Source organism: Pogoniulus pusillus, chromosome 6 (genome assembly GCF_015220805.1).
Source record: "Pogoniulus pusillus isolate bPogPus1 chromosome 6, bPogPus1.pri, whole genome shotgun sequence".
NCBI lineage: Eukaryota > Metazoa > Chordata > Aves > Piciformes > Lybiidae > Pogoniulus > Pogoniulus pusillus.
Genome location: NC_087269.1, coordinates 3,236,406 through 3,260,409, shown reverse-complemented (window position 1 = coordinate 3,260,409; position 24,004 = coordinate 3,236,406). Strand labels below are relative to the sequence as shown.

The following is a 24,004-nucleotide window of genomic DNA, read 5'->3' as shown; positions in this document are numbered from 1 at the left end:
TGGGTGAGGCTGTGCCCAGTCTGATCTAGTGTGAGGTGTCCCTGCCCATGGCAGGGAGTTGGAACTGGATGACCCTTGAGGTCCCTTCTAGTCCTGACAGTTATGTGATCCTATGAGAGAGTCACAGATCCCCAGACCTGCAATGCAAGGGTTTCACCGAGCACTACACCACTAGAACTCTCGTTTTCAGAAGGAGCACAGGCTCCTCTCCACATTTTTCATAACAGTAATGAGTATATTTGAGTCTGCTTGAGACTTTTTTCAATTCAGATTCCACTGCAAAGTAAGAAGAAGGGGGGGAAAAAGCCAGCAAGCTAATTTACTTTGAAGTTTTTAAGACTTCTTTGTAATGCTGTACCTGGAAAAAGAAATTTCCTTTACTGTGCCAACAATGCACTGCAGTTTAGAAATGTCTTTGTTTAAAGTTTTTTAAACCCACCATGGATGAAGATCAGAGAATGCACTGGGTTGGAAAGGAGCTCTAGAGGTCTAATTCAACCCCTTTGCAGTAAACAGGGACATCCCCTCCTGCAGCACAGGAGGTTCCACCTCAACACAAGCGGGAACTTCTTGATGGGAAGGCTCCCCAGATAGGTTGGGGAGTCTCCTTCTCTGGAGCCTTTCAAGGCCTGTCTGGATGTGTTCCTGTGTGATCTGAGCTACATTTCATGGTTCTGCTCTGGCAGAGGAGTTGGACTTAAGGATCTCCTTGGGTCCCTTCCGACCCCTGACATGCTGTGAGCCTGTAAATCAGGTTGCTCAGAGATCCATCAAGCCTGATCTTGAAGGTCTCCAGGAACAGGACCTCCACCACGTCCCTCAGCAACCTGTTCCAGTTCTCCACTACCCTCATAATAAAGAGTTCCTTCCTAGTGCCCAATCTAAATCTACCCTGCTCTGATCTTAAAACTACTGCCCCTTCTCCTAATGCTGCAGGCCTTGGGAAATTAGTCCCTTCTTCACTTTTCTTGTAGGCTCTCATCAGATGCAGGACAATCACAATAAGGTCTCCCTGAAGTCTCCTCTGCTCCAGGCTGAACAGCCCCAGCTCCCTCAGGCTGCACTTGTATAACCCTCCATGAAGTGCATTAAGAGATTTCTGCTGAGGAGCTCCAGAAACCTTGCAGCAGGAGGCTCACGCAGGCTGCAGGGTCCTCCCTCACAATTAGCAGGAAAAGAATGTTTCTGCCTCCCACCCGCAACTTCATCTCTTTTTTCATTGAATCAACCAGGTTGGAAGAGACCTCCAGGATCATCCAGGCCAACCTAGCACCCAGCCCTAGCCAATCAACTAGACCATGGCACTAAGTGCCTCATCCAGGCTTTGCTTGAACACCTCCAGGGATGATGACTCCACCACCTCCCTGGGCACTCTCTCTGTGAAGAACTTTCTATCCCCACACATAGTAGTGTCTTCCAACACAAATCTAAACTCAAGACAGCAATTTATTCCAAAATTATCCCCTCAAAATAAATCTTTTTTCCAAGGAGAATTACCAGCACACTGAAGACAAACAACTTCCAAAGAAGTATTAGGATTTGGTAAATATTATCCTGCTCCGTTTTTGCTCTCTAGAGCATTAAGGACGACACAGCACAAAGAGTTGTCATGAAATAATGAAGTCATGTTTGGAAACAGTTGAGTTACTTCAGGTAAGCCTTTGTGTTGCCAAACCTGAACGCAGCAGCACTTAAGACTGTCACTTTTTATAATGTTTGCCTATAAACTCTTTTTTTTTTTCTTCCCCCAGTGTGGGTTTGAAATGGTGCCCAAAAGCAAACAGAGAACAGGTGGGATTCCAAGCCATGAGCCTGCCCAACAGCTTCACAGCAAAAAACCAACCAGCTTCAAGGGTTATAAAAAACACCAAATTCCCCAGCAGCACATAAACAACCTGTGCTGCAAAGTTAACTCTCCATCCAGGACACCACTCAGGGGTTTTACGGACAGATTCTGAGCTCAAATGCACACTGTACCATCAAATCCACTCTTCCCCCTGAGGCTAACATCAGGATTCTTTCCCTGCTGCCACATCTTTGGTGCGTGCCAGAGAAAGAAGGCTCCCAGGTTTGCTCCGCCTTGACTTTCAGCCATCCTCTAGTATTCTCAGCAGCAACATACTCAATTTTCCCTTAGCAAAACCTGCTGTATGCAGGGTTCTGCACTTTGGCCACAACAGCCCCAAGCAGCGCTACAGGCTGGGGACAGAGTGGCTGGAGAACAGTCAGGCAGAAAGGGACTCTGGGGGTACTGGTAGAGAGTAGCTGAACATGAGCCAGCAATGTGCCCAGGTGGCCAAGAGAGCCAATGGCATCCTGGCCTGCATTCAGGAACAGTGTGGACAGTAGGACAAGGGAGGTTATTCTGCCCCTGTGCTCAGCACTGGTCAGGCCACACCTTGAGTGCTGTGTCCAGTTCTGGGCTCCTCAATTCTAGAGAGATGTTGAGGTGCTGGAAGGTGTCCAGAGAAAGGCAATAAAGCTGGTGAGGGGCCTGAACATAAACCCTGTGAGGAGAGGCTGAGGGAGCTGGGGGTGTGCAGCCTGCAGAAGAGGAGGCTCAGGGCAGACCTCATTGCTGTCTACAACTACCTGAAGGGAGGTTGTAGCCAGGTGGAGTTGGGCTCTTCTGCCAGGCAACCAGCGATAGAACAAGAGGACACAGTCTCAAGTTGTGCCAGAGGAGGTCTAGGCTGGATGTTAGGAGGAAGCTGTTGGCAGAGAGAGTGATTGGCATTGGAATGGGCTGCCCAGGGAGGTGGTGGAGTTGCTGTGCCTGGAGGTGTTGAAGAAGAGCCTGGATGAGGCACTTGGTGCCATGGTCTAATTGATTGGCTAGCGCTGGGTGCTAGGTTGGCCTGGATGAACCTGGTAGATTGTATGATTCTTTCCTCATAGTAGAGGTGCTCTGTGACCTTAGTCCCTGCTGCAAAGCTGCCTTAGCTGACATGAGCACCACCTGCCTGGCATCCCTTACAGAACCAACCACCCAAGACACATGCGCAACTGCTGCCGCTGTTCTGCAACACTGGGGCACAAGTTGCTGCTTCTACTGCTGCTATTGTCTGATCTCTGCTACATCCTCATTTGTAACAGTGCTGCACACAACCTATTTAACCTTTAAAAGGTGGAGCTGTTGAACAATACCACCCTGGAAAATTCAAGCTGCTGCTAAACAAACAGACCTGAACTTTTCTCTTTGCCTGCCCAGAGAGTCTCGCAGCATGGTTCATGCAATCCAGCCATCAAATCTTGTTTGCCTTAAGAACAGGACTTACAATAGAGGGCTGGGGGACATTCTGAATGTGCTAATTTCAGATTATTATGTGGTGCAGGATTGTATTCCAAACCATGCTTCCATGCAAGAGTTGGTAGTGAAGAGATTTATTCTTCCTGAGGTTTTAAATTATTATTATTTGCCCCCATTTATTAAAATGAGAACAAAGAGCTGCTTATCTTAAGGCTCAAGGCATTTAGTTACTTAGTTACAGAGCCAAATAATTAAACAATCTGCTAATAGCTAACCCCAGCAAAGATTCTCACACAACTCTCCATAACACAAAAGCCCCAGATCCCATCAAGCCACTTTCTCTTCAAAAGGCTTTAGTAAATAACTAAACCCTCACCACAGTGTGCCCAGAAGGGTCAACAGACCTGACCTGTCAAGAATCCAACAGGCTCACTGCAAAACTGAATGTCCCCACAGGGAACACCATGCTGCCAACTGCCATCATTCCTCCTGCTTTCTCCTACCCCTTCTCCTGTTCTTCCTGACATTGAGGAAGCACCAGGAAGACTACATTGGACAAGCAATGTGGAACAGGGACGCCAAGCTATGCCTGAAGCAGAACAGCCAGGAGCTCCAGGATTTTGCAAGTTAAACCCAGGCCTTTACCCTCCCTCCAGGGCCAGGAAGCCCAAGCATCACCAGTCAGGTTTGTAATCTTCCCTCCCACCTCCCGGGTACAAGCTGAGAGGGAATCCCATTATCTTAAGTTGGCAGGCTAGTATTAAGGGCAGTCCCGTGGTGATGGATGATAGACTCAGCTTACAGCAGACAGCTGCTGGTGTAAATATGCAAAAAGTCACTCCTGCCCACAGTGACTAGGAGGAAGTTCTTCACAGAGAGAGTGATCTGCCATTGGAATGGGCTGCCCAAGGAGGTGGTGGAATCACCAACCCTGGAGGTGTTCAAGAAAAGTCTGGATGAGGCACTTAGTGCCATGGTCTAGTTAACTGGACAGGGCTGAGTCATAGGTTGGACTGGATGAGCTTGGAGGTCTCTACCAACCTGGTTGATTCTATGACTATCTCCCATGAGCTGGCAGCAAACCCAAGTCACAAAGGCTAAGCACATCTCCTGCACAAAGGGGACAAAATGGCATTTGCAATTCACCCAGCAGCCTCTCCAGAGTCAGTGGGTTCCTGCGGCTCGATCCACACTGCATTTCCACCAGCTAGCTGCCAGCTCAGCCTCCACCAAAACACAATGTGGGAGCCTCTCTGTACTGATAAAATTATAGAGGGGACTCCAGCAATTTGGAGAAGTCCTCACACACTAAACAAGTAAAACAAAACCCACTGGCACTCATCAACCCTCTGAAGAGCAGGAATCCATTGCATCCTCTCTAATATAGAATAGATCTAACCTTGTAGAAAACCTTCATCAAACACAAAGCATCAAAGAGATATCCATACCAGTTACAATCTTAAGGAACAGATTCTAAGTCTTAATTTATCCCTTTAGAATAAGCTCCCAGGATGCTTTATTTGAAAGCAACAAAACATCAAGCTCCATACACTCCATAATAAATGGAGATTGCTTTTTTTTTCCTGGCATCTTCTTTAACAATTATCCTTACTCCATAAGGACCTAGTCACCTGATGAGAAGGAGAAATTAAATCAGAAGCAACAAAACCCAACAAACCAACAAAAAAACCCTCAATTAACCAACCAAAAAAATCCCAACACAATCCAGGAAGAATCCTTTTGCCCTGGAAGTGAACATCTGCAAAACAAAAGTACGTGATGGCACACAACACATGCAGGCACAGAGCGTCCAGCCACACTGATGTGCCACATCACACATCTCCAGCATCATGTCAGCTCCTATTGAGCTGACTATACACTGAGACCATTAAAAAAAAAAAGAGAGAGAATCTCCTTCCAGTTGAAATATTTGCCAATGTCATCACGGATAAGGGAAAATATTACAGTGCACTAAGTTGTTTTCCTAAGCTTTGAAGACTCAGAAACATAAATAATTCTATTGAGCAGCAAAACGGTTTCACCACTTGCAGGACCTTCTGGCCAAGAAAAGAAGCTCTGCATATGCACCTCGAAGTTATCCCACAAGATTACATCTATCTGCCTCCTGCAACGCTCTTCGGCAGACAAGCAACTGTGGAACTGCAACTCCTTGAAGTAACTCTCCTCAAGCATCAGTCAGCTCTGGCTACAGGCAAGAGCCTCCTCACATTCAGCAGAAGGGAGCAGCAGGGTACTTTATGAAGCACCCTGCTACGTGTTGGCTGACACGGGGTGAGGCGCATGAACTATTTCAGCATGGCATTGTTGGCTGCAAAGCAGTTGGGTTGATGTGTCTCATCTTGTGGCTACAGGGAAAGGACTCCTCCTCAGAAACAAAACTAAACTGTACCTGTTTAGCCTTTCTGCTTAAACGTTCCTACAGCTTGCAGTCTGCTTGCTCCTACCTGCCTTTGGGGTTGCGGTTGTTGAGTTAGGGCTGCACGGCCACACCACGCACGTCACAAGTGCCAGGTATCACATGCCCGTGGGCTTGGCTGTGTGCTCTATGCCTGTGGAAGCCAAGCCAAGGAAGACTTCGAGCATGCCAAGTTCAAAGTAAACAGCTGAGAGACCAGCAAGGCCACCTCCTGCTGCTGGGAACGGCCCTGCAATTTCTTCCTGTTTGTCCACAGTCTGCTCCTTACAGCGTGAAGACTTTGTTATACAACAGGGATCGTAGGAGTTCTCCCCAGAGATGGAGCAGAAGGAGAACCAGCAAAGCACCAGCGTGTCTGCTGCACAAAGACGTGGTCATCAGGGAGGCAGAAAGCACTGCCAACCTCCAGCAGCCACACCAAAATCCCTGAGGTTCTTGTGCTCTCTTAGAATTCAATCAGTACGAAGAGGCCACACAGGACCTCTTCAGAAGGTGAACCTCTGATTCCGGGCAACAAATCTTGCCCGTTTCTGTTGAAGTCACAAGCTCCATCAGCTGCCTAAAGTAACAGAATGAAAGTCTCTGTGGAAAGTGTATTAGGGAGTACAATATAAGCTTAAGACACATGTAACACAATCTCAAAAATAATTAACTACTCTTTAAAACTCATTACAGCAAAGTCTTCTCATGTAATCTATTATACAATACAAAGGGGAAATGTATCACCAGTTGCCAGAACCTCACATGAAAAGCTGGAAAAAGAAAATTAACCTTTCCTATCTCTCAAAAAAAGAGAGAATCCAAGGCTAGGATCACTTTGTCATTGTTTCTGCTTTCATTAAAAGCAGAACAGCAAATCTCCCTGACTGTATGAGGCACATAACCAAGCGGCACAGCAATTTAACCAGCTCCCATTGTCCAGCTTAGCACTAAAGCCTGCTTGGGAAAGGCTCCACGTAAGATACACAGCTGTGGGGAAAGCTGTGAGCACATACATTCAGCTGCAAGGGTTTTTTTCCTTGGGTTTGGCTATTTTCTTGCATCTATTCCAATCTCCAGCCTTTTTTTTTTTTTCTTTTCCAGCTCATTATTTGCATTTCAAGAGCGATATTAAAAACCCAACAGAGCAGCAGCACAAACCCAAACACAAGAACACAACCTTTTCCTTCCAGCTTTGCCAAAGGCCACGCTCAGGACTGCTCCCACTCCGCAAGCAAAAGAAATACAGGACAACTGTGAGGTTAAGAATTGCACAACTCCACGTTCAAGTGTTAGTTCTGGACGCCGAGAACATCTCTTCAGAGTCCCCCTAAGCAAGTCAGCAGTTGTTGCTTTTGTACGCCGTCCCACTTCGACTTGACTGTACAAACCCTCTTAATTTTAGCAGCTCGCCTGGAAGTCTCATCTTGCCCATTCCTCCTGAAATTCACCTTCCTAAAGTGGGATTTGAAGAACGTCACTGGAAAGAAGATTCCCCAAAACATCCTCACAGCACTTCGGAAAGTCCTACCCGCAACGCGTAAAAACCCTCGGATGCTCTCCAAGGCTTCAAGGCATACCAGGCCTCCTTTTAAGCCAAAGACATCCCAGCTCACTTACCAGCAGCAGAACCAGCCCTGAAGTTAGGAGCTGGCCTAGCTACCTGCACTTGCAGGTGGCCCACAAACATTTACATGAGAAAGGTTATTTTTAACTGGCGACGCCTCTGTCACTCCTTACAGCAGCACTGTGGCTCCTGGGCACTTTGCCACGCTAATGGAAGAAGGATCCAAAGCTTCTGAACTGTCTGGAGAAAGACTTTACCGAGCAGTGGTATGCTACAGATTTTACACAGAGCCTCCAGGTTAATCCTGCACTCTGCCATACCTTCGCTCCCCTGGAGAGCAAACCAAATCAGATCCGTCTGGCTACTTCCACACCCAAACAGCTCACCGGGACTGGTTTTACATGACTGAACTCTGCTTAATAAAACCAAGACCTGCTCAGAAATGACACTGAGGGTTGGCTTTGTTGGGTTTTTTTTAAATGATTTTGAAGAACTCCTGGTTGGCATTCCAGAATTACAAATCCTGCTGCTTTCCTTGAAACAAATTAAACATTGCAACACGCCGACGCTTTATGAACCTGCAAAGCAGGTCTCAGGGAGAGCAGACTGCCCAGCAGCTCACCTGCACACCCATACAGGCCACCCTAAAGAAAGAACCTCGTGAATCTTACCCAGATTTTTCCATACCACAACATTTTAATTCCTTTATGTGCTAGCTTGAGCCTAGCTGGGATATTTTGACAAAAAGAATTAAGACTATAGGCTGTGAAAAGGAAACAATACTGATGTCTACTTCACTCATAGGCTTGCTGAGATGTATAAGAACAAGAACATAAGCACAGATAAGGGAGTTGCTCTTGAGCTCTGGGGCTGCATGAACTCTCTCTAACCTAACTTGCTGCCTAACTAATCTTTCTGCTTCCTAAACCCCCTGGCCAACCCTCCAAACTCACCTTGAACATAAGACAAAGTCTGCGGTACAGTAGAGGGGTGGGAAGAAGGTGGAAGAGTGGTTGGGAGCCCCTCCTGGGGATTCTGCTTTCTGGGAGTGCTGCTATGTTTCTGTATTGCTTTTTTAACTTGTACATTTCTGTATAAAGCTGTAGATACTGTAAATATAGAATCATAAAATCAGTCAGGGTTGGAAATGACCACAAGGATCAGCCAGTTCCAACCCCCCTGCCATAAGCGGGGACATCTGACACTAGAGCAGGCTGCCCACAGCCTCATCCAGCCTGGCCTTAAACACTTCCAGCCATGGGGCCTCAACCACCTCCTTGGGCAACCCATTCCAGCCTCTCACTGCTCTCATGCTGAACAACTTCTTCTTCACATCCACTCAGAACCTACCTACCTCCAGCTTTGCTCCATTCCCCCTAGTCCTGGCACTCCCTGAGAGCCTCAAAAGTCCCTCCCCAGCTTTTTTGTAGGCCCCCTTCAGATCCTGAAAGGCCACAATAAGGTCACTTGGGAGCCTCCTCTTCTCCAGACTGAACAGCCTCTTGCAGTCTGTCCTCATCAGAAACATCTGCTTGTGTAATGTGCTAAGCTGTAAATATAGCTTCGTTCTCCAATATCCAGATCGGCTGAGTTTAGTCCGGGTGATTTTCTTAAGTAGGGGGGGTGGGGGGGGCCTGGGGGCAAACCATCACACTTTAAAAAACTAAGTTAAGGCCCAGTGCTCTGAGCAAGTTCTGCTCCATCCAACCACAGCTTCACCACGCCCTGGTCAGTGCAGGCTGCCAAGGCATGCTCAGCTACAGCACCCAACCCCAGACCTCACTCAGAAACACACAGGGAGAAAGCCTGGGGTGGTAACTACCACATCACAAAACTCCTTCTGAAACAGAAACTCACGAAAACCTAGGAAGCAAAACAAGTATTAAAGCATAAGATACAGCTGAAATACCATTTTCTCCTCCCCAGCCAGCTTCCCACCCTCCTCCCTCTCCCTTTCCCTTCCAGTTGCCCAGCACTCTGCCCTTCCCAGCCAACCCTCACAAAAGCCAAGCTCTTAGAATCATAGAAACAACCAGGTTGGAAGAGACCTCCAAGATCATCCAGGCTAATCTAGCACACAGCCCTATCCAGTCAGCTAGACCATGGCACTAAGTGCCTCGTCCAGGCTTTTCCTGAACACCTCCAGGGACGGTGCCTCCACCACCTTCCTGGGCAGCCCATTCCAATGCCAATCACTCACTCTGCCAACAACTTCCTCCTAACATCCAGCCTAGACCTCCCCTGCCACAACTTGAGACTGTGTCCCCTTGTTCTGTTGCTGCTTGCCTGGCAGACGAGACCAACCCCACCTGGCTACAACCTCCCTTCAGGTAGTTGTAGACAGCAATAAGCTCTGCCCTGAGCCTCCTCTTCTGCAGGCTGCACACCCCCAGTTCCCTCAGCCTCTCCTCATAGGGTTTGTGTTCCAGGCCTTTCACCTCGGTACAGAGGAATTATCCCCTTCCTCTCAGTTCTTGTGGCTCTGCTACCATCAGAGCTCCTGGCCACAGGCTGATGTCCCAAACTGACGAGCCAGTCCTTTTGCGGGGGAGGAGAAGCACTAATTACACACAACTTGCAACGGCATGTGAGGAAGGGAACGAAAAGTAGGTCAGATCTCACAACTCCTCAGCTTCGCTGAGGTTCACCAAAGGTTTTTCACTTCCAGCCCTTTTAAAAACCCAATCCAGACAATGAGGGCACAGCAAGGGAGGGAAGCTGCCAGCACAGCTCAGCCAGTGCTTAGTTTGCTTTTCTACCCCTCTCTCATATGGGTAATACCATTTGTGGGGTGACAGGCAGCACAGGGACCTGAACCAGCAGAAAGCAAAGCCCATGAGACATCTCTCTATACCAGGTGCTGACTCCACTGACACCCAGAAGTAAGTCCAGGGCAACTAAAGCTCAACTAAAAGGGATACTGTGAAAAAAAAAAAATCAAACCAAATGCCCATTGGAATGGACTGCCAGGGGAGTGGTGGAGTCCCTGTTCCCAGAGGTGGTCAAGGAAAGACTGGATGGGCCACTTAGTGCCATGGTTTAGTTGACTGGATAGAGAGCTAGGTGATAAGTTGGACTGGACAAGCTTGGAGGTCTCTACCACCCTGGTTGATACTATGATTCTATGAAACCACCACTGATAATGAGGAGATAGGAAATGATCTGCCCTAGTGAGACTCCATCTTGAGTACTATGTTCAGTTTTTGGCTCCCCAGTTTAAGAGGGACAGGGATCTGCTGGAGAGGGACCAAGAGAGGGCTAGGAGGATGATGAGGGGACTGGAGCACTGCCTGATGAGGAGAGGCTGAGGGACCTGGGGCTGTTTAGTCTGCAGAAGAGAAGACTGAGAGGGCATCTAATAAACGTTTGCAAATATCTGAGGGCTGGGGGTCAGAAGTGGGGGGACAGGCTCTGCTCACTTGCTTCCTGAGATAGGACAAGGAGCAATGGATGGAAGCTGCAGCACAGGAGGTTCCACCTCAACACAAGGGAGAACTTCTTGACTTCCAACTCCTGACATACTGTGGTAACTTGGAGATGAACATAGCTGGTCCACATAAACCATAAAATCGTCAAATGTCAGGGGCTGAAAGGGACCTCCAAACCTCATCCAGTCCAACCCCTCTGCCAGAGCAGGGTCACCTAGACCAGATCATACAGGAACACAGCCATGTGGGTTTGGAGTATCTCCGGAGAGGGAGACTCCACAACCTCCCTGGGCAGCCTGTTCCAGTGTTCTGCCACCCTCAGTGGAAAAATTCCTCCTCATGTTTAACTACCCATCTCTCTTACAGACTCCCATTTTGCAGCTGTCCAGGTTGCTGGGCACAATCCCCCACAGCAGCAAATGCCAGTATGGTTTTGCTGAGGCTCTCAATCCAACTGGAATCCAAAGTGCCCAACTCCCAGCACAGTTCAGCGCTCCCAGCTCACAGAATCACACCAAGAGCTGCTGGCTGCTGCACCCCAGCAAATCTGGTCTTCATTTAAACAGATGCCTGCATTGAAAGTTGCTCCAACTTCTCTTTCAATCAGTTTGGAATTTCCTTCAGTTCCTGGTACTACAAAAGGGAGAGACTTTTCAGGCTGTCAGGTAGTGATAGGACAGGGGGAATGGAAGAAAGACAGAAATGGGTAGATTCAGACTGGAGGTTAGGAAGAAGTTGTTCAGCATGAGAGTGGTGAGACCCTGGAAGGGGTTGCCCAGGGAGGTGGTGGAAGCCTCATCCCTGGAGGTGTTTAAGGCCAGGCTGGATGGGGTTCTGACCAGCCTCATCTAAGGTGAGGTGCCCCTGCCTATGGCAGGGGGCTTGGAACTGGATGATCCTTGTGGTCTCTTTCAACCTTTAATGATTCTATGATGGCATCGGGGGGGGGGGAAGCCATGCCAAATCCCACCTCCAAAGCACACTGCAAACTGAACTTAAATTCAAAGGTCTGCATTTCAAATTGGTTCCCAAATTGCTATAAGGATGTCTTTACCCTGGCAGGCTCCACATCAAACCACATTCAGTTTTCCACAGTCACCGCAAACACAAACCAGTGCATCCTGCCCATGCCTGCAAAGGATGCTGTCACTTGGCAGTTCACTCTATCCAGCTTGTGACCAAGGATCACAGGATGTCAGTGGCTGGAAGGGACCGAAAGAGATCAAAGTCTAACCCCCCTGCCAGAGCAGGACCATACAATCTAGATCAGGTCACACAGGAACACATCCAGGCAAGACTTGAAAGGCTCCAGAGAAGGAGACTCCACAACCTCTCTGGGGTCTCTCAGAGCCTGCTCCAGTGCTCTGTGACCCTTGCAGTCAAGAAGTTTTCCCTTGTGTTGAGAGGGAACCTCCTGTGCTGCAGCTTCCATTCATTGCTCCTTGTCCTATCCTAGGGAGCAAGTGAGCAGAGCCTGTCCCCCCTCCTCCTGACTCCCAGCCCTCAGATATTTATAAACATTTAATAGATTCTCTCTCAGTCTTCTCTTCTCCAGACTAAACAGCCCTAAGTCCCTCAGACTCTCCTCATCAGGCAGTGCTCCATTCCCCTAAAGACAGAATCAACCAAGTTGGAAGAAACCTCTAAGGTCATCCAGTCCAAGCTAGCACACAGCCCTAGCCAATCATATAGTCCATGGCACTAAGTGGCCCATCCAGTCTTTCCTTGGCCACCTCCAGGGACAGCAACGCCACCACCTCCCAACACCTCCAGAAGTCTGGTCCCCTAATTATCCTCATAGCCTTCCCTTAGACTCTCTCCAGCAGATCCCTGTCCCTCTTACACTGGGGAACCACAATCTTGGTCACACTGGTACACAACTCCATTGTTTCAGGTATGTTACAGGTTCCTGATGCCTTTTCAACAGGAATTTTGCACTTAACTTACCCTGGAGTTAATTTTCTCTTTTAGTTAAACCAGGTGCACTATTAACAAGCAGGCAAGATGTAACTTGCCTGAAGTGGGTGATAGTTCCTTTAAAAACAGAGGTTTAGATTGCTAAAGAGCTCTGCTTGAAGGAAAGCCTGCTTTCACTGCACACCTTCAGCCTCGAGGACTCACAAAACCTTTAGCGCTTCAAAATCTGACCCTCCTAGTAAAGAATTTTCCTCCATTAATGATAGAAAAAAGGGGCAGCAAAGTATTTTCCTTGCATACTCATCCCCTTTCCAAACTAAATGCCCACTCCAAGAAAATGCTGACCCTTCAAATGTATTTGTTTAAAGCCAAGTGATCATTTCCAGTGAAGCTGGAGATAGGAGAATGCTCATTAAGAGTTATGCTGTGGTTGCTATTGTTAAAACACCACCACAGTTCATCATCTCCTGGGTGCACAACCTTGCGTAACTGCAGCTGGCAGCAACTTCAGGGTAAATTCTGCTTTCAAAATAATAAAAGAAAAGAAGTTACCACAGCCTGAAATTTCTTGCAAGTTCTCTGCCAAGGGAGAGCTATTTTGTAGTTAGAAATCTACAAATTCCACTGCAGTGGGTGGCTGGCTTGGGGGTTTAATCTGCAGGAGTCGTTTTTAAAACCACCCAATGCATAACTCCAGTCAGCACCTTTGAGAATCTGGCTCCAAAGGAAGGAAAAAAAGGATCATTAAAGGAATCACAGAATGATCGAGGTTGGCAAAGCCCCTCAGCATCACCAAGTTCAACCTAGAACCCTACTCTTCAAGAGTCACTTTAAACCACATCTCCAAGCACCACATCCAAACCACCCTTAAACACATTCAGGGTGGGTGACTCCACCACCTCCCTGGGCAGCTCATTCCAGTCTCTGAACACTCTCTCCAGGAAAAACTTTTTCCTAATGTCCAATCCAAACCTCCCCAGCCTCAGCCTGAGACCATTCCCCCTTGTTCTGTCTCCATCTACTTGTAAGAAGAGACCAGCAGCCTCTCCACAATGTCCCTTCAGATAGCTGTAGACAGCAATGAGGTCTCCCCTCAGCCTCTTCTTCCTCACACTAACTACCCCAGCTCCCTCAGAAGCAAAACTCTAGAAGATAAATATTTCCCCCTTTAAAAAGCTGCAATTTTATGACAGATGAGCCCAAAATATGTAATTATTTGTGCACGCTTCAAAACTGGTCCCCTGGCTGAGGCATTACCAACTCCCAGCCTCTCTTCAGCACCGGCTGCAAACAACAACCCTACCCATGCCCAATTAGTTTGCAGCCCAAGACCATGCCCCTGCTAAAGGGCTGGGGATTTTGAAGGCAGAATGGACACATGAAGGCTAATTTAATCTGGCTGCTGGTACAATTCCCCAGCTAGCAATTCCTGTGCTGGGCCAAATAACTTACTGAACCAGATGCCTGAGAGGGCATCCAGCCCTCACCCAGAGCCACTGCGATGTCACATTCCTTCATAATGGCCCCTGTGATAATTGCCCTTCCTTAGAAAGCAAACAAAGCCCTCCAATTGAACTAATCGGCTTGAATTATTAATCAGAACTCGAAGTTAACAAAGCCACTCTCCTGGTTACACAACAATAAATAGTGTAACAAGTGAGCCTTGGGTGAAGTTTTAGCTTTACTCCTCCTACCAAATTGGAAGCAGAGACCTGGTAGCTGTTTTTCTGTCTGCCTGGGGAATATGTCCGCTGTGTGAGGTTCCATCAGCCCTGGCAGCAGGGTGGCACCAGCACGGAGAGGCCCCAAGAAAGCACTCTGGGACAAGGAGCATGCTGCTGCTACTGCTGCAGCCGCCTCCGTGGGGACAGGGGACACGCCACCAGCACCCCTCCTCCACAGGCTGCACCCTGAGAAGCACCTCACCATTCTGAGCCAGGCAGGTGGCACCAGGCATCATAGAATCACACAATCAGTCAGAGTTGGAAGGGACCACAAGGACCATCCAGTTCATAGAATCAACCAGGTTGGAAGAGACCTCCAAGATCATCCAGGCCAATCTAGCAGCCAGCCCTATCCAGTCAACTAGACCATGGCACCAAGTGCCTCATCCAGGCTTTGCTTCAACACCTCCAGGGATGGTGCCTCCACCACCTCCCTGGGCAGCCCATTCCAATGCCAATCACTCTCTCTGGCAGGAACTCCCTCCTAACATCCAGCCTGTACTTTCCCCGGCACAACTTGAGACTGTGTCCCCTTGTTCTATTGCTGGTTGCCTGGCAGAAGAGACCAACCCCACCTGGCTAGAATGTCCCTTCAGGTAGTTGTAGACAGCAACGAGGTCTGCCCTGAGCCTCCTCTTCTGCAGGCTGCACACCCCCAGCTCCCTCAGCCTCTCCTCACAGGATTTGTGCTCCAGGCCCCTCACCAGCTTTGTTGCCCTTCTCTGGACACCTTCCAGCACCTCAACATCTCTCTTGAATTGAGGAGCCCAGAACTGGACACAGCACTCAAGGTGTGGCCTGAGCAGTGCTGAGCACAGGGGGAGAATAACCTCCCTTGTCCTGCTGGCCACACTGCTCCTGATGCAGGCCAGGATGCCATTGGCTCTCTCACTTCCAACACCCCTGCCATGGGTAGGGACACCTCACACTACAGCAGGCTGCGTTATGAAGGGGCTAGGTGAAACCTGAGCTTGAGGTGAAATGCAGTTAGGCCGATTCAAAAGTTCCTAAATAATTTATTCATATATACACAAAATATTTCCCCCAAACTTATTTACAGCTCTCCACACAAGCTCTTAGATGCAGTTAGCAGAACTATGTTACAGAATGTCTACATGCAACGGAATTTTGAAAGGTTTCAGAAACGTCTTTGGTAGAGAACCTGGCAGCTTAATGCACCGCCCGTGGGATTAATTAAATCCCTTTAGCAACTCGAACGAAGAATTCAGAATACTCACTAGTCCTCAGGAACAGCGTCTGTGGCCCAAAAGACAGGCAGGAAAATACTCAGCACAAGTCCCGTGGCGAATTCCACGTGGGCTGCGAAGCGGAGTCAGCTGCAGGCTGAGGCAGCCGAGGCGATGGCGGAGGCGAGGGGCGGGCGAGCGGCAGGTGAGCGAGGAGCGGCCGAGCACGCACCTGTGCGCCCCCATCGACAGGGTAATGTGCGAGGCTAACGGTCTCACTGGCCACGCAATCACCCGAGCACCTCTGGCAATCACCCAAACAGACCCAAAAATGGCAGAACCCACGGGTGTCGTCTCCCAGAAACGGGGGCGCGTTCGCCTTGCGCGCCGCAGGGGCGTGCGCCTCAGGAAACCCCTCTCAGGCGACCGGATCAAACCGGACTGGGCTGCCTGGGTTTCTCTGCGCTGTTCTCTCGCCTCTGGCTGCCACGCAGACCGGCAGGTACATCAGACAGGACATGCTCCAGCCCATTGTATGCCCTTCAGGACTCTCCACCACAGGCTGCCCACAGCCTCAGTCAGTCTGGCCTTAAACACCTCCAGGGATGAGGCTTCCACCACCTCCCTGGGCAACCCCTTCCAGGCTCTCACCACTCTCATGATGAGCAACTTCTCCCTAACATCCAGGCTGAATCTACTCACTTCCAGCTTTGTTCCATTCCCCCCAACCCTATCACTCCCTGGCAGCCTAAAATGTCCCTCCCAGGCTTTCCTAGAGCCCCCTTAAGATACTGAAAGGCCACAATAAGGTCATTTGGGAGCCTTCTCCTGTCCAGACTGAACAGACCCAACTCCCTCAGTCTCTCCTCATAGCAGAGCAGCTTCAGCCCTCTGCTCATCCTCATGGCCCTTCTCTGGACACATTCCAAGTGAACTGCGCTGACCACAGGTGGCATTAAGCACTGCCTTCATTTTCACATAAATTGATGTCCGTTGCTCATGTTATGCAACAGTTTTACCCAAGGGAAGGCAATGCTCTGGGGACTGCACTGCAGGGAGGTTGTAGCTGGATGGGGTTGGGTTGTAGCTGGATGGGGTTGGTCTCTTCTGCCAGGCAAGCAGTAACAGAACAAGGGGACACAGTCTCAGGTTGTGCTAGGGGAGGTCTAGGCTGGATGTTAGGAGAAGTTCTTCCCAGAGAGAATGATTGGCATTGGAATGGGCTGCCCAGGGAGGTGGTGGAGTCACCGTCCCTGGAGGTGTTGAAGCAAAGCCTGGCTGAGGCACTTAGTGCCATGGTCTGGTTGATTGGACAGGGCTGGGTGATAGATTGGACTGGATGATCCTGGAGGTCTCTTCCAACCCAGCTGATTCTACTGTTCTGTTCATTTGTCATTCAGTGCCAGAGAACAGCTGTGCCCTAACTAAAACCCAAGGGACAACTCCCTTCAGATCCCACCATAAGCATCCACCACCCATTAAAGGTGTCTCTTCTTTACTCTCTGCTTCTAGGAACCTCCCAAAACAGACATTTGGAACAATGGTGACTTTTTTTTTTCCCCATAGGACACCAAATGAGTCTGTCCCTCGTGGAAAGCTCCAAATTAGCCCTTTGGAATCTGACCTAAATTAAAAGAGCTGCAATCCTTCGTTAGCCCAGCAGGCAGGGGCTCCGAGTGGGTGCTCCAAGGACAGCGTCAAGGCATGGCGCATGGGGAAGAGCCTGAATTAGCTACCCAGCAGAAGGATAACACACAGCCTGGGCAAGGGAAGGTCAAGGGAGAGCTTGCTATTTATCAAATATATGTCTAAACTAATTATTCAGCTCACAAAGTAATCCTTCAGCCTATGTGTGCGGTCAGAGCCCTTTTGAAATGTTGGCTATCATCAAAGGCCCGGGTACACAGCAAGAGAATGGCTCCTTTGTACACACTGGGCTAGACTTGTTTCTAAATATTTAAAAGCAGAAAGTCTTTATAGTGCCCAGGACAAAAATGCATAGATGTAAACACTCGATGCGGGACATCACTCAACAGCTGACAGTCCCCAGACTGACTCCTATGGGCCCTGTGTCTGCTTATGCTGCCCAGCAGCCTCTGATTTTACCATCACTGCTCTAGGGTAACAACCACAGTTGAGCACCCATGCTACCACAGAATCACAGAAACATCCAGGTTGGAAGAGACCTCTTTGATCATCGAGTCCAACCTATCACCTAACACCTTCTAATTAACTAACCCATGGCACTAAGTGCCCCATCCAGCCTCCCTGTAAACACCTCCAGGGATGGGGACTCCACCTCTCCACAGGCAGCCCACTCCAATGCAAATCACTCTTGCTGGGGATAACTTCTTTCTAACATCCAGCCTGAACTTGCCCTGGCACAGCTTGAGGCTGTGTCCTCTTGTTCTGTCACTGGGTGCCTGGCACAAGAGATCAACCCCACCTGGTGACAATCTCCCTTCAGGTAGTTGTAGATAGCAATAAGGTCTCCCCTGGTGAGACAGGGGCTCAAGATACCGTCTTCAGTGCAAAAACCTGCACATAGAATCAACCATGCTGGAAGAGACTTCCAAGATCATCCAGGCCAACCTAGCACCCATCCCTATCCAATCAACTAGACCATGGCACCAACTGCCTCATCCAGTCTTTTCTTGAACACCTCCAAGGATGGTGACTCCACCACCTCCCTGGACAGCCCATTCCAATGATTCTATGATTCAATACCTAATGGAGGAGATTTGGAGTTCAATGAGAGCTGTGTTTCATAAAAAGCACCCAAGAGAAGCTCCAACTGCCTGCAGGAAACCAAAAGTAGCTTGTTGGCATCTTGTGCTTATCCGTGCAGTTGATTGCCCTGTTAGATAAATCCTGCTGGTACTGAAATACATCACTAACCAGAGACTCTGAAGCAAAACAGTTCCAGACGTGCCTACAGTTAGGTTTAGCTAAGAAACCAGAGTAGAATCATAGAATCAGTCAGGGTTGGAAGGGACCACAAGGACCATCTAGTTCCAGCCTCTGCCACGCACAGGGACACCCTACCCTAGATCAAGCTGGCCACAGCCTCATCCAGCCTGGTCTGAAACACCTACAGGGATGGGGACTCAACCACCTCCCTGGACAACCCATGACAGACTCTCACCATTCTCATGCTGAACAACTTCCTCCTCACCTCCAGTCTGAACCTACTCATTTCCAGCTTCACTCCATTCCCCCTAGTCCTGGCACTCCCTGAGAGCCTCAAAAGTCCCTCCCCAGCTTTTTTATAGGCCACTTCAGATCCTGAAAGGCCACAAGAAGGTCACCTGGGAGCCTCCTCTTCTCCAGTCTCAACAGCCCCAACTCTTTGAGTCTGCCCCCACAGCAGAGGTGCTCCAGATAGCACATAGAGTACATCCTCTCTTACAACCAAAGGAACAAGAAGCCACAGACACAGCCTGTTGCCCTCATAGCAGAGGTGCTCCAGATAGCACATAGAGTACATCCTCTATTACAACCAAAGGAACAAGAAGCCACAGTCACAGCCTGTTGCCCTCATAGCAGAGGTGCTCCAGATAGCACATAGAGTACATCCTCTCCTACAACCAAAGGAACAAGAAGCCACAGTCAGAATTCCCTGTTGGCACTGCATACAGCGTTGTGAATATCCTGAGTCACTAAGAGAATAAACAGCAGCAATAAAAGCACCTAACAAAAACCAAACAAGACAAACTTTAGGGTATGTCCATGAGAGTAGAACAAGGAACAGATCAGGCTGTGTCACCAAAGGTCATGGCCCCATGGAACCTTCTCAGCTGGTATGAAATGTCACAGCTGTATTGACTGCACAGTCAGCACCCCCTGATGAAAATCCACATTATTAGAGCACCTGACCCCCACCCAGATTAGCTGTGGCCAAAATCTTTGGCATTTACTAAATTAAACAAAACAAAAAAAGTCTGCTTTGTCTTTGAAAAGATTTCTTGTAAGGGTTTTTTGTTTTGTTTTCAGCTTGGAGAGCTTGTGGGTGGCAGTGATGGAACCCAGAGAAGGTGATTGTGTAAAAGCTTGATTTTCTCTTTTTTTTAAAAGAGTTTAATGAAGTACATAAAGGAGGTTTTATTTCCCAAATCTCAGATATAAATCCCACACAATTCCCTGTATTCTGCAGCATAAAAGCTCTTATTATACCATTAACTTAGAAGTGGTTTGCCTTTTTTTTACTTTCCTCCTGGTTTCTGGTAATGATTCAGGTTCTCACGTCAAAAAACTGTTTCATGTCAGTCCTATTCCTGCCCAGGGAAGAAGTTTTAAATCCTTTTTAACAATTTACTCTTTGATAAAACCCAGATTCTACCCCTTGGAAGCCACACTTTATTATTTTAAAAGGCACAGTTAAAAAAAAAAAAAAAAGCTATTCTTCCCCTGGTAAAGCTTAAAAAATGATCAGGTAACATTCCTAGAATCACAGAATCACAAATATCTTACTCTTCTCCCTATAGAATCATAGAATTAACCAGGTTGGAAGAGACCTCCAAGCTCAGCCAGTCCAACCTAGCAGCCAGCCCTAGCCAATCAACCAGACCATGGCACCAAGTGCCTCATCCAGGCTTTTCTTGAACACCTCCAGGGACAGTGACTCCACCACCTCCCTGGGCAGCCCATTCCAATGCCAATCACTCTCTCTGCCAACAGCTTCCTCCTAATATTCAATTTAGACCTCCCCCAGTACAACGTGAGGATGCATCCCCTTGTTCTGTTGCTGCTTGCCTGGCACAAGAGACCAATCCCACCTGGCTACAGCCTCCCTTCAGATAGCTGCAGACAGCAATGAGCTCTGCCCTGAGCCTCTTCTTCTGCAGACTGCACACCCCCAGCTCCCTCAGCCTCTCCTCACAGGGCTGTGCTCCAGGCCCCTCACCAGCTTTGTCGCCCTTCTCTGGACACCTTCCAGCACCTCAACATCTCTCTTGAACTGAGGAGCCCAGAACTGGACACAGGACTCAAGTTGTGGCCTGACCAGTGTTGAGTCCAGGGAAAGAATAACCTCCCTTGTCCTACTGGCCACACTGCTCCTGATCCAGGCCAGGATGCCACTGACTCTCCTGCCCACCGAGGCACACTGCTGCCTCATGTTCAGCTACTATCTACCAATACACCCAGATCCCTTTCTGCCTGGCTGCTCTCCAGCCACTCTGTCCCCAGCCTGTAGCACTGTTTGGGGTTGTTGTAGCCAAAATGCAGAACCAGACCAGACTCCCTCAGGCAGACCTGTTCTAGCAGGAGGTGTCCCTGCCTATGGCAGGGGGTTGGAACTGGATGAGCTTTGAGGTCCCTTCCAACCTAAACCATTCTATGATTCAATCACATTCTGAGCTACCCCTAAAACTGAGTGACCTCATTATACAGAGCTCATCTGAAACCCAAATTATTCTTCATCATCTTGTCACTCCCCTGAAAAGCCCAAAAAGGCACCAGATGTGCAAATAGCAAATCACACAGTTAGCAGTGATGAAGAGTCAGAGTTTCAGTTTTGGTGGCTTTTGCTTTGTTTTTAATTCTCTAGTTAACCTTCCAAATGAAGAAACAAACCTCCTCCCCCCAAAAAAAAATCTCTCCTCCCAGCAATCTCTGTGGCTGACAGATGACAATATTGCCAAACTCTGTTAGTTCTTCTGAGGAAGAATAGTTTAGTTAATTAGAAGGTGTTAGGTTGGACTCGATGATCCTAAAGGTCCTTTCCAACCCAGCTGATTCTGTGAATCCTTGCTAGGGAGGAGGGCTCATCATCTCCACAGAGTTCATCCTCTGCCATCAATAAAAATGTACTTGGGGCATGCTCTAAAAATGTGTCATGTTTTAAAAATGTCTATTTTTAGAGGCAGAGGACAGAAGCAATAAATTGTGCACGAAACTGCACTAAACAAAAACAAAGCTGTGCCTATGGATGGCAGCAATATGTGGAAGGCACAAAGACCAAATTCTCTCCAGCAAGCTCACAGGATCAGAAGTGCTCCATTGGTTTGACAGCTGAGAGACTGGAAATGTAATCACTCCTCCAAAAGACAGAGAAAAACTGGACAAAGTGAATCTTGCTTCCCTACCAGGTGCTCTGAGAGCAGGACAGGTCCTACATACGACAGTAAAATCATTCTCCACCACAAGCAGCTCATGACAATACAAACAGGCAGCCTCTCCTTAGCTCTTCCCAGAAGGAAATCACTTTGCAAAGGGATATACCTAGGGGAAGGTACCAAGAGGTGCAGTTCAAAACAGGGGATTCTAATCAAAGCAGCTCTTCCAGCATGAAGGTCTGATGAGCCTTTCTTTCACAGTGACAACTACCTGCAGTCCCTGCTGTTTGCATCTCAACATTTACACACCGCCAGAACCTGGTATCCAGGCACTGTACCAACCGTCCTCGGGCTGGGGACAGGGAAAAGGAATTTCATCCCGAGCACAAACACCAATGAAGCTGCAGTACCGTTTCTGCAGAGTGCCTGGCAAAATGAAACACTCAGGCCACAGGACTGAAAATGATTGAGATTTTTCCCTGCACCTCTCAGGTTAGGACACGCAGGCAGACATGCAGCTGCACAGCCGTCCCGTCGCTTCAGGCAGCAACACGGATCGCACACACAAGTGAAACAGGTTTCCTCCAAGACCCAATCCTGAAAACTTTCAGCCTCACACTTGGATTCTACAACACCATCACAGTCCCAAGCGCAATCACTGACACCACTTGCTTGCCTAGGCTTAAAGAAGCGTGGGCTTGCATTAACACAGCCCATGTGGGAGCGAGGGAAGTCGGAGAAACAGAACTCTTGAGGGCTAATCTGGTACTTGCCTTAGATTTACCAAAGCAGACAAAGACGTTGACTTCTATTTCGTGCATTCAAATTCAACTTACTTTGTGTGGAATTAAGGATTCTAGAGCGATTTACCTTCAGGTTCCAGCGTGGTGTCTTCAACGACTAAATTAAACGAAGGTCGAGCCAGGCAAAGTCCAGCCATGGTGACCACCACCAGGCAGATAAGGCAACCCAAATCCCAGCTGACCATCTTTTTAGAGTAAATTCCTGGTCCATTTCCATAGCTCCATGTGGACTTTAATCCCATCTGAACACCTCTAGAGAAGCATGGAGAGAAAGCAGTGTCTTCGGCCAGGGTAATACCTCCTCCCTTGGAACGAGGGCTGCTGCTGTGGAGAGGAAAGAGATTTAACACTGTCAGAGAAAACACCTTAAAAAACACAGACCAAAAAATCTGCAGGAAGCCCTGAACACAGCTGAGGTGAGAGGGAGGGGAGGATAGGAAAAAATAGTTTTCCAGCCTGAAGAATATGTGAAAAGTGAGTGACTTTTCATTTTCTGTTAGCAGTTTCCATCATCACCTGAGGCGTAACCAAGTCCTCCTTGTTTTCCCAAAAATCACTTCTCAGCACATATTTAGAGAGCTCTTTCACTGACAGAAAAATACACAGGTCTGGAAAAATAAAGAGAGGCACACACATGTGCAGGCACATAACCTGCAATGCTGCAAAATTACCACAATTACACAAATTATATTCTTGTTATTGTTTGAAGGTTTATGTAAGTGTGCCTTGTTTTTCATTCCTTCACCTAGGCAAGTTCTGCAGCCAGATGAATTTGTAAGAATTCAGTAATTTTCCACGAGAAAACACAGTTTTAAAAAATACATTAGTCTTTAGACTTGGGTAATCTCTAAAACTTCATTTCAAGGCTTGCAGCCACCCTATGGATGCACTACCTTCTGACTGGGAGTGCTGTACAGTCTTCACAGGGGTACTGGTTAGCTACACTGCATTACAGGCAGTTAAAATCTGCATCATAACGATTCCAGCTTCACCAGAGACCTCCCCAGCATCCTTTTGCATTCATATATGCTGAACTGCATGCATGCACATTTCTCCCCTCTCTCAGCAATGCTTATTGGTATAGAGTTTTAAGAAGGGGGGGAGTGGGACAAATCTACTTTATCCACAGTCATTTGTATGGAGTTAACTGGTAATCCAGGCATGGGCTGAAGGAAAAAGCAAGACCAAAGTAATTGGCACTCCCTTTGGAGGACCCTGCTGCCACCACACTAAGAAGCCAGGTGAGGGTCAGAAGAGCATCCTCAAAGGGTGATTTAACAGCTCAACCGGAAAATTAGACTTGATTTTCCACTTCAAAACATAAAAGATGGCAAAACTCAGGAAACGGATCAAACGAGTAACTGTAGCAATCTTTCTCATCTTGTCAATGATTCATCTTAGATGTGATGAAACCCAACTGAAACTTACAAAGAGTACTTCTCCAGGAAGGGCGAAACTAACGTGGAAAAAAAAAATCCCTCCTGTCCTCATCCTTTAAGAAGAAACAAATAACTCAAAGGCCAAAAAAAAACCAAAAGAGGGAAAGTAGCCATAAAGGCAAACTTCCCAAAGTGAACTCCCTGGATATGGCAGTATACAGAAACAGGGAGGTGGTGGAGTCGCCGTAACTGAAGGTGTTCAAGAAAAGACTGGAGT

At 48.2% G+C, this 24,004-nt stretch overlaps 1 protein-coding gene across 10 annotated transcripts in view; it reads right to left on the bottom strand.

Annotated features, from left to right (window-relative positions):
• Positions 1-24,004, bottom strand: part of FGFR2 (fibroblast growth factor receptor 2) — a 196,526-nt gene that overhangs the window by 92,410 nt on the left and 80,112 nt on the right. For 8 of the 10 annotated variants that reach the window (XM_064144242.1, XM_064144243.1, XM_064144249.1 and 5 more), the window contains one exon: positions 22,416-22,672. In XM_064144242.1, the coding sequence (XP_064000312.1) occupies positions 22,416-22,590 (175 nt within the window). In that variant the 5' untranslated portion in view covers positions 22,591-22,672. The remainder of the gene's footprint in view (positions 1-22,415; positions 22,673-24,004) is intronic. The other 2 variants (XM_064144244.1, XM_064144250.1) reach the window with 1 other exon arrangement.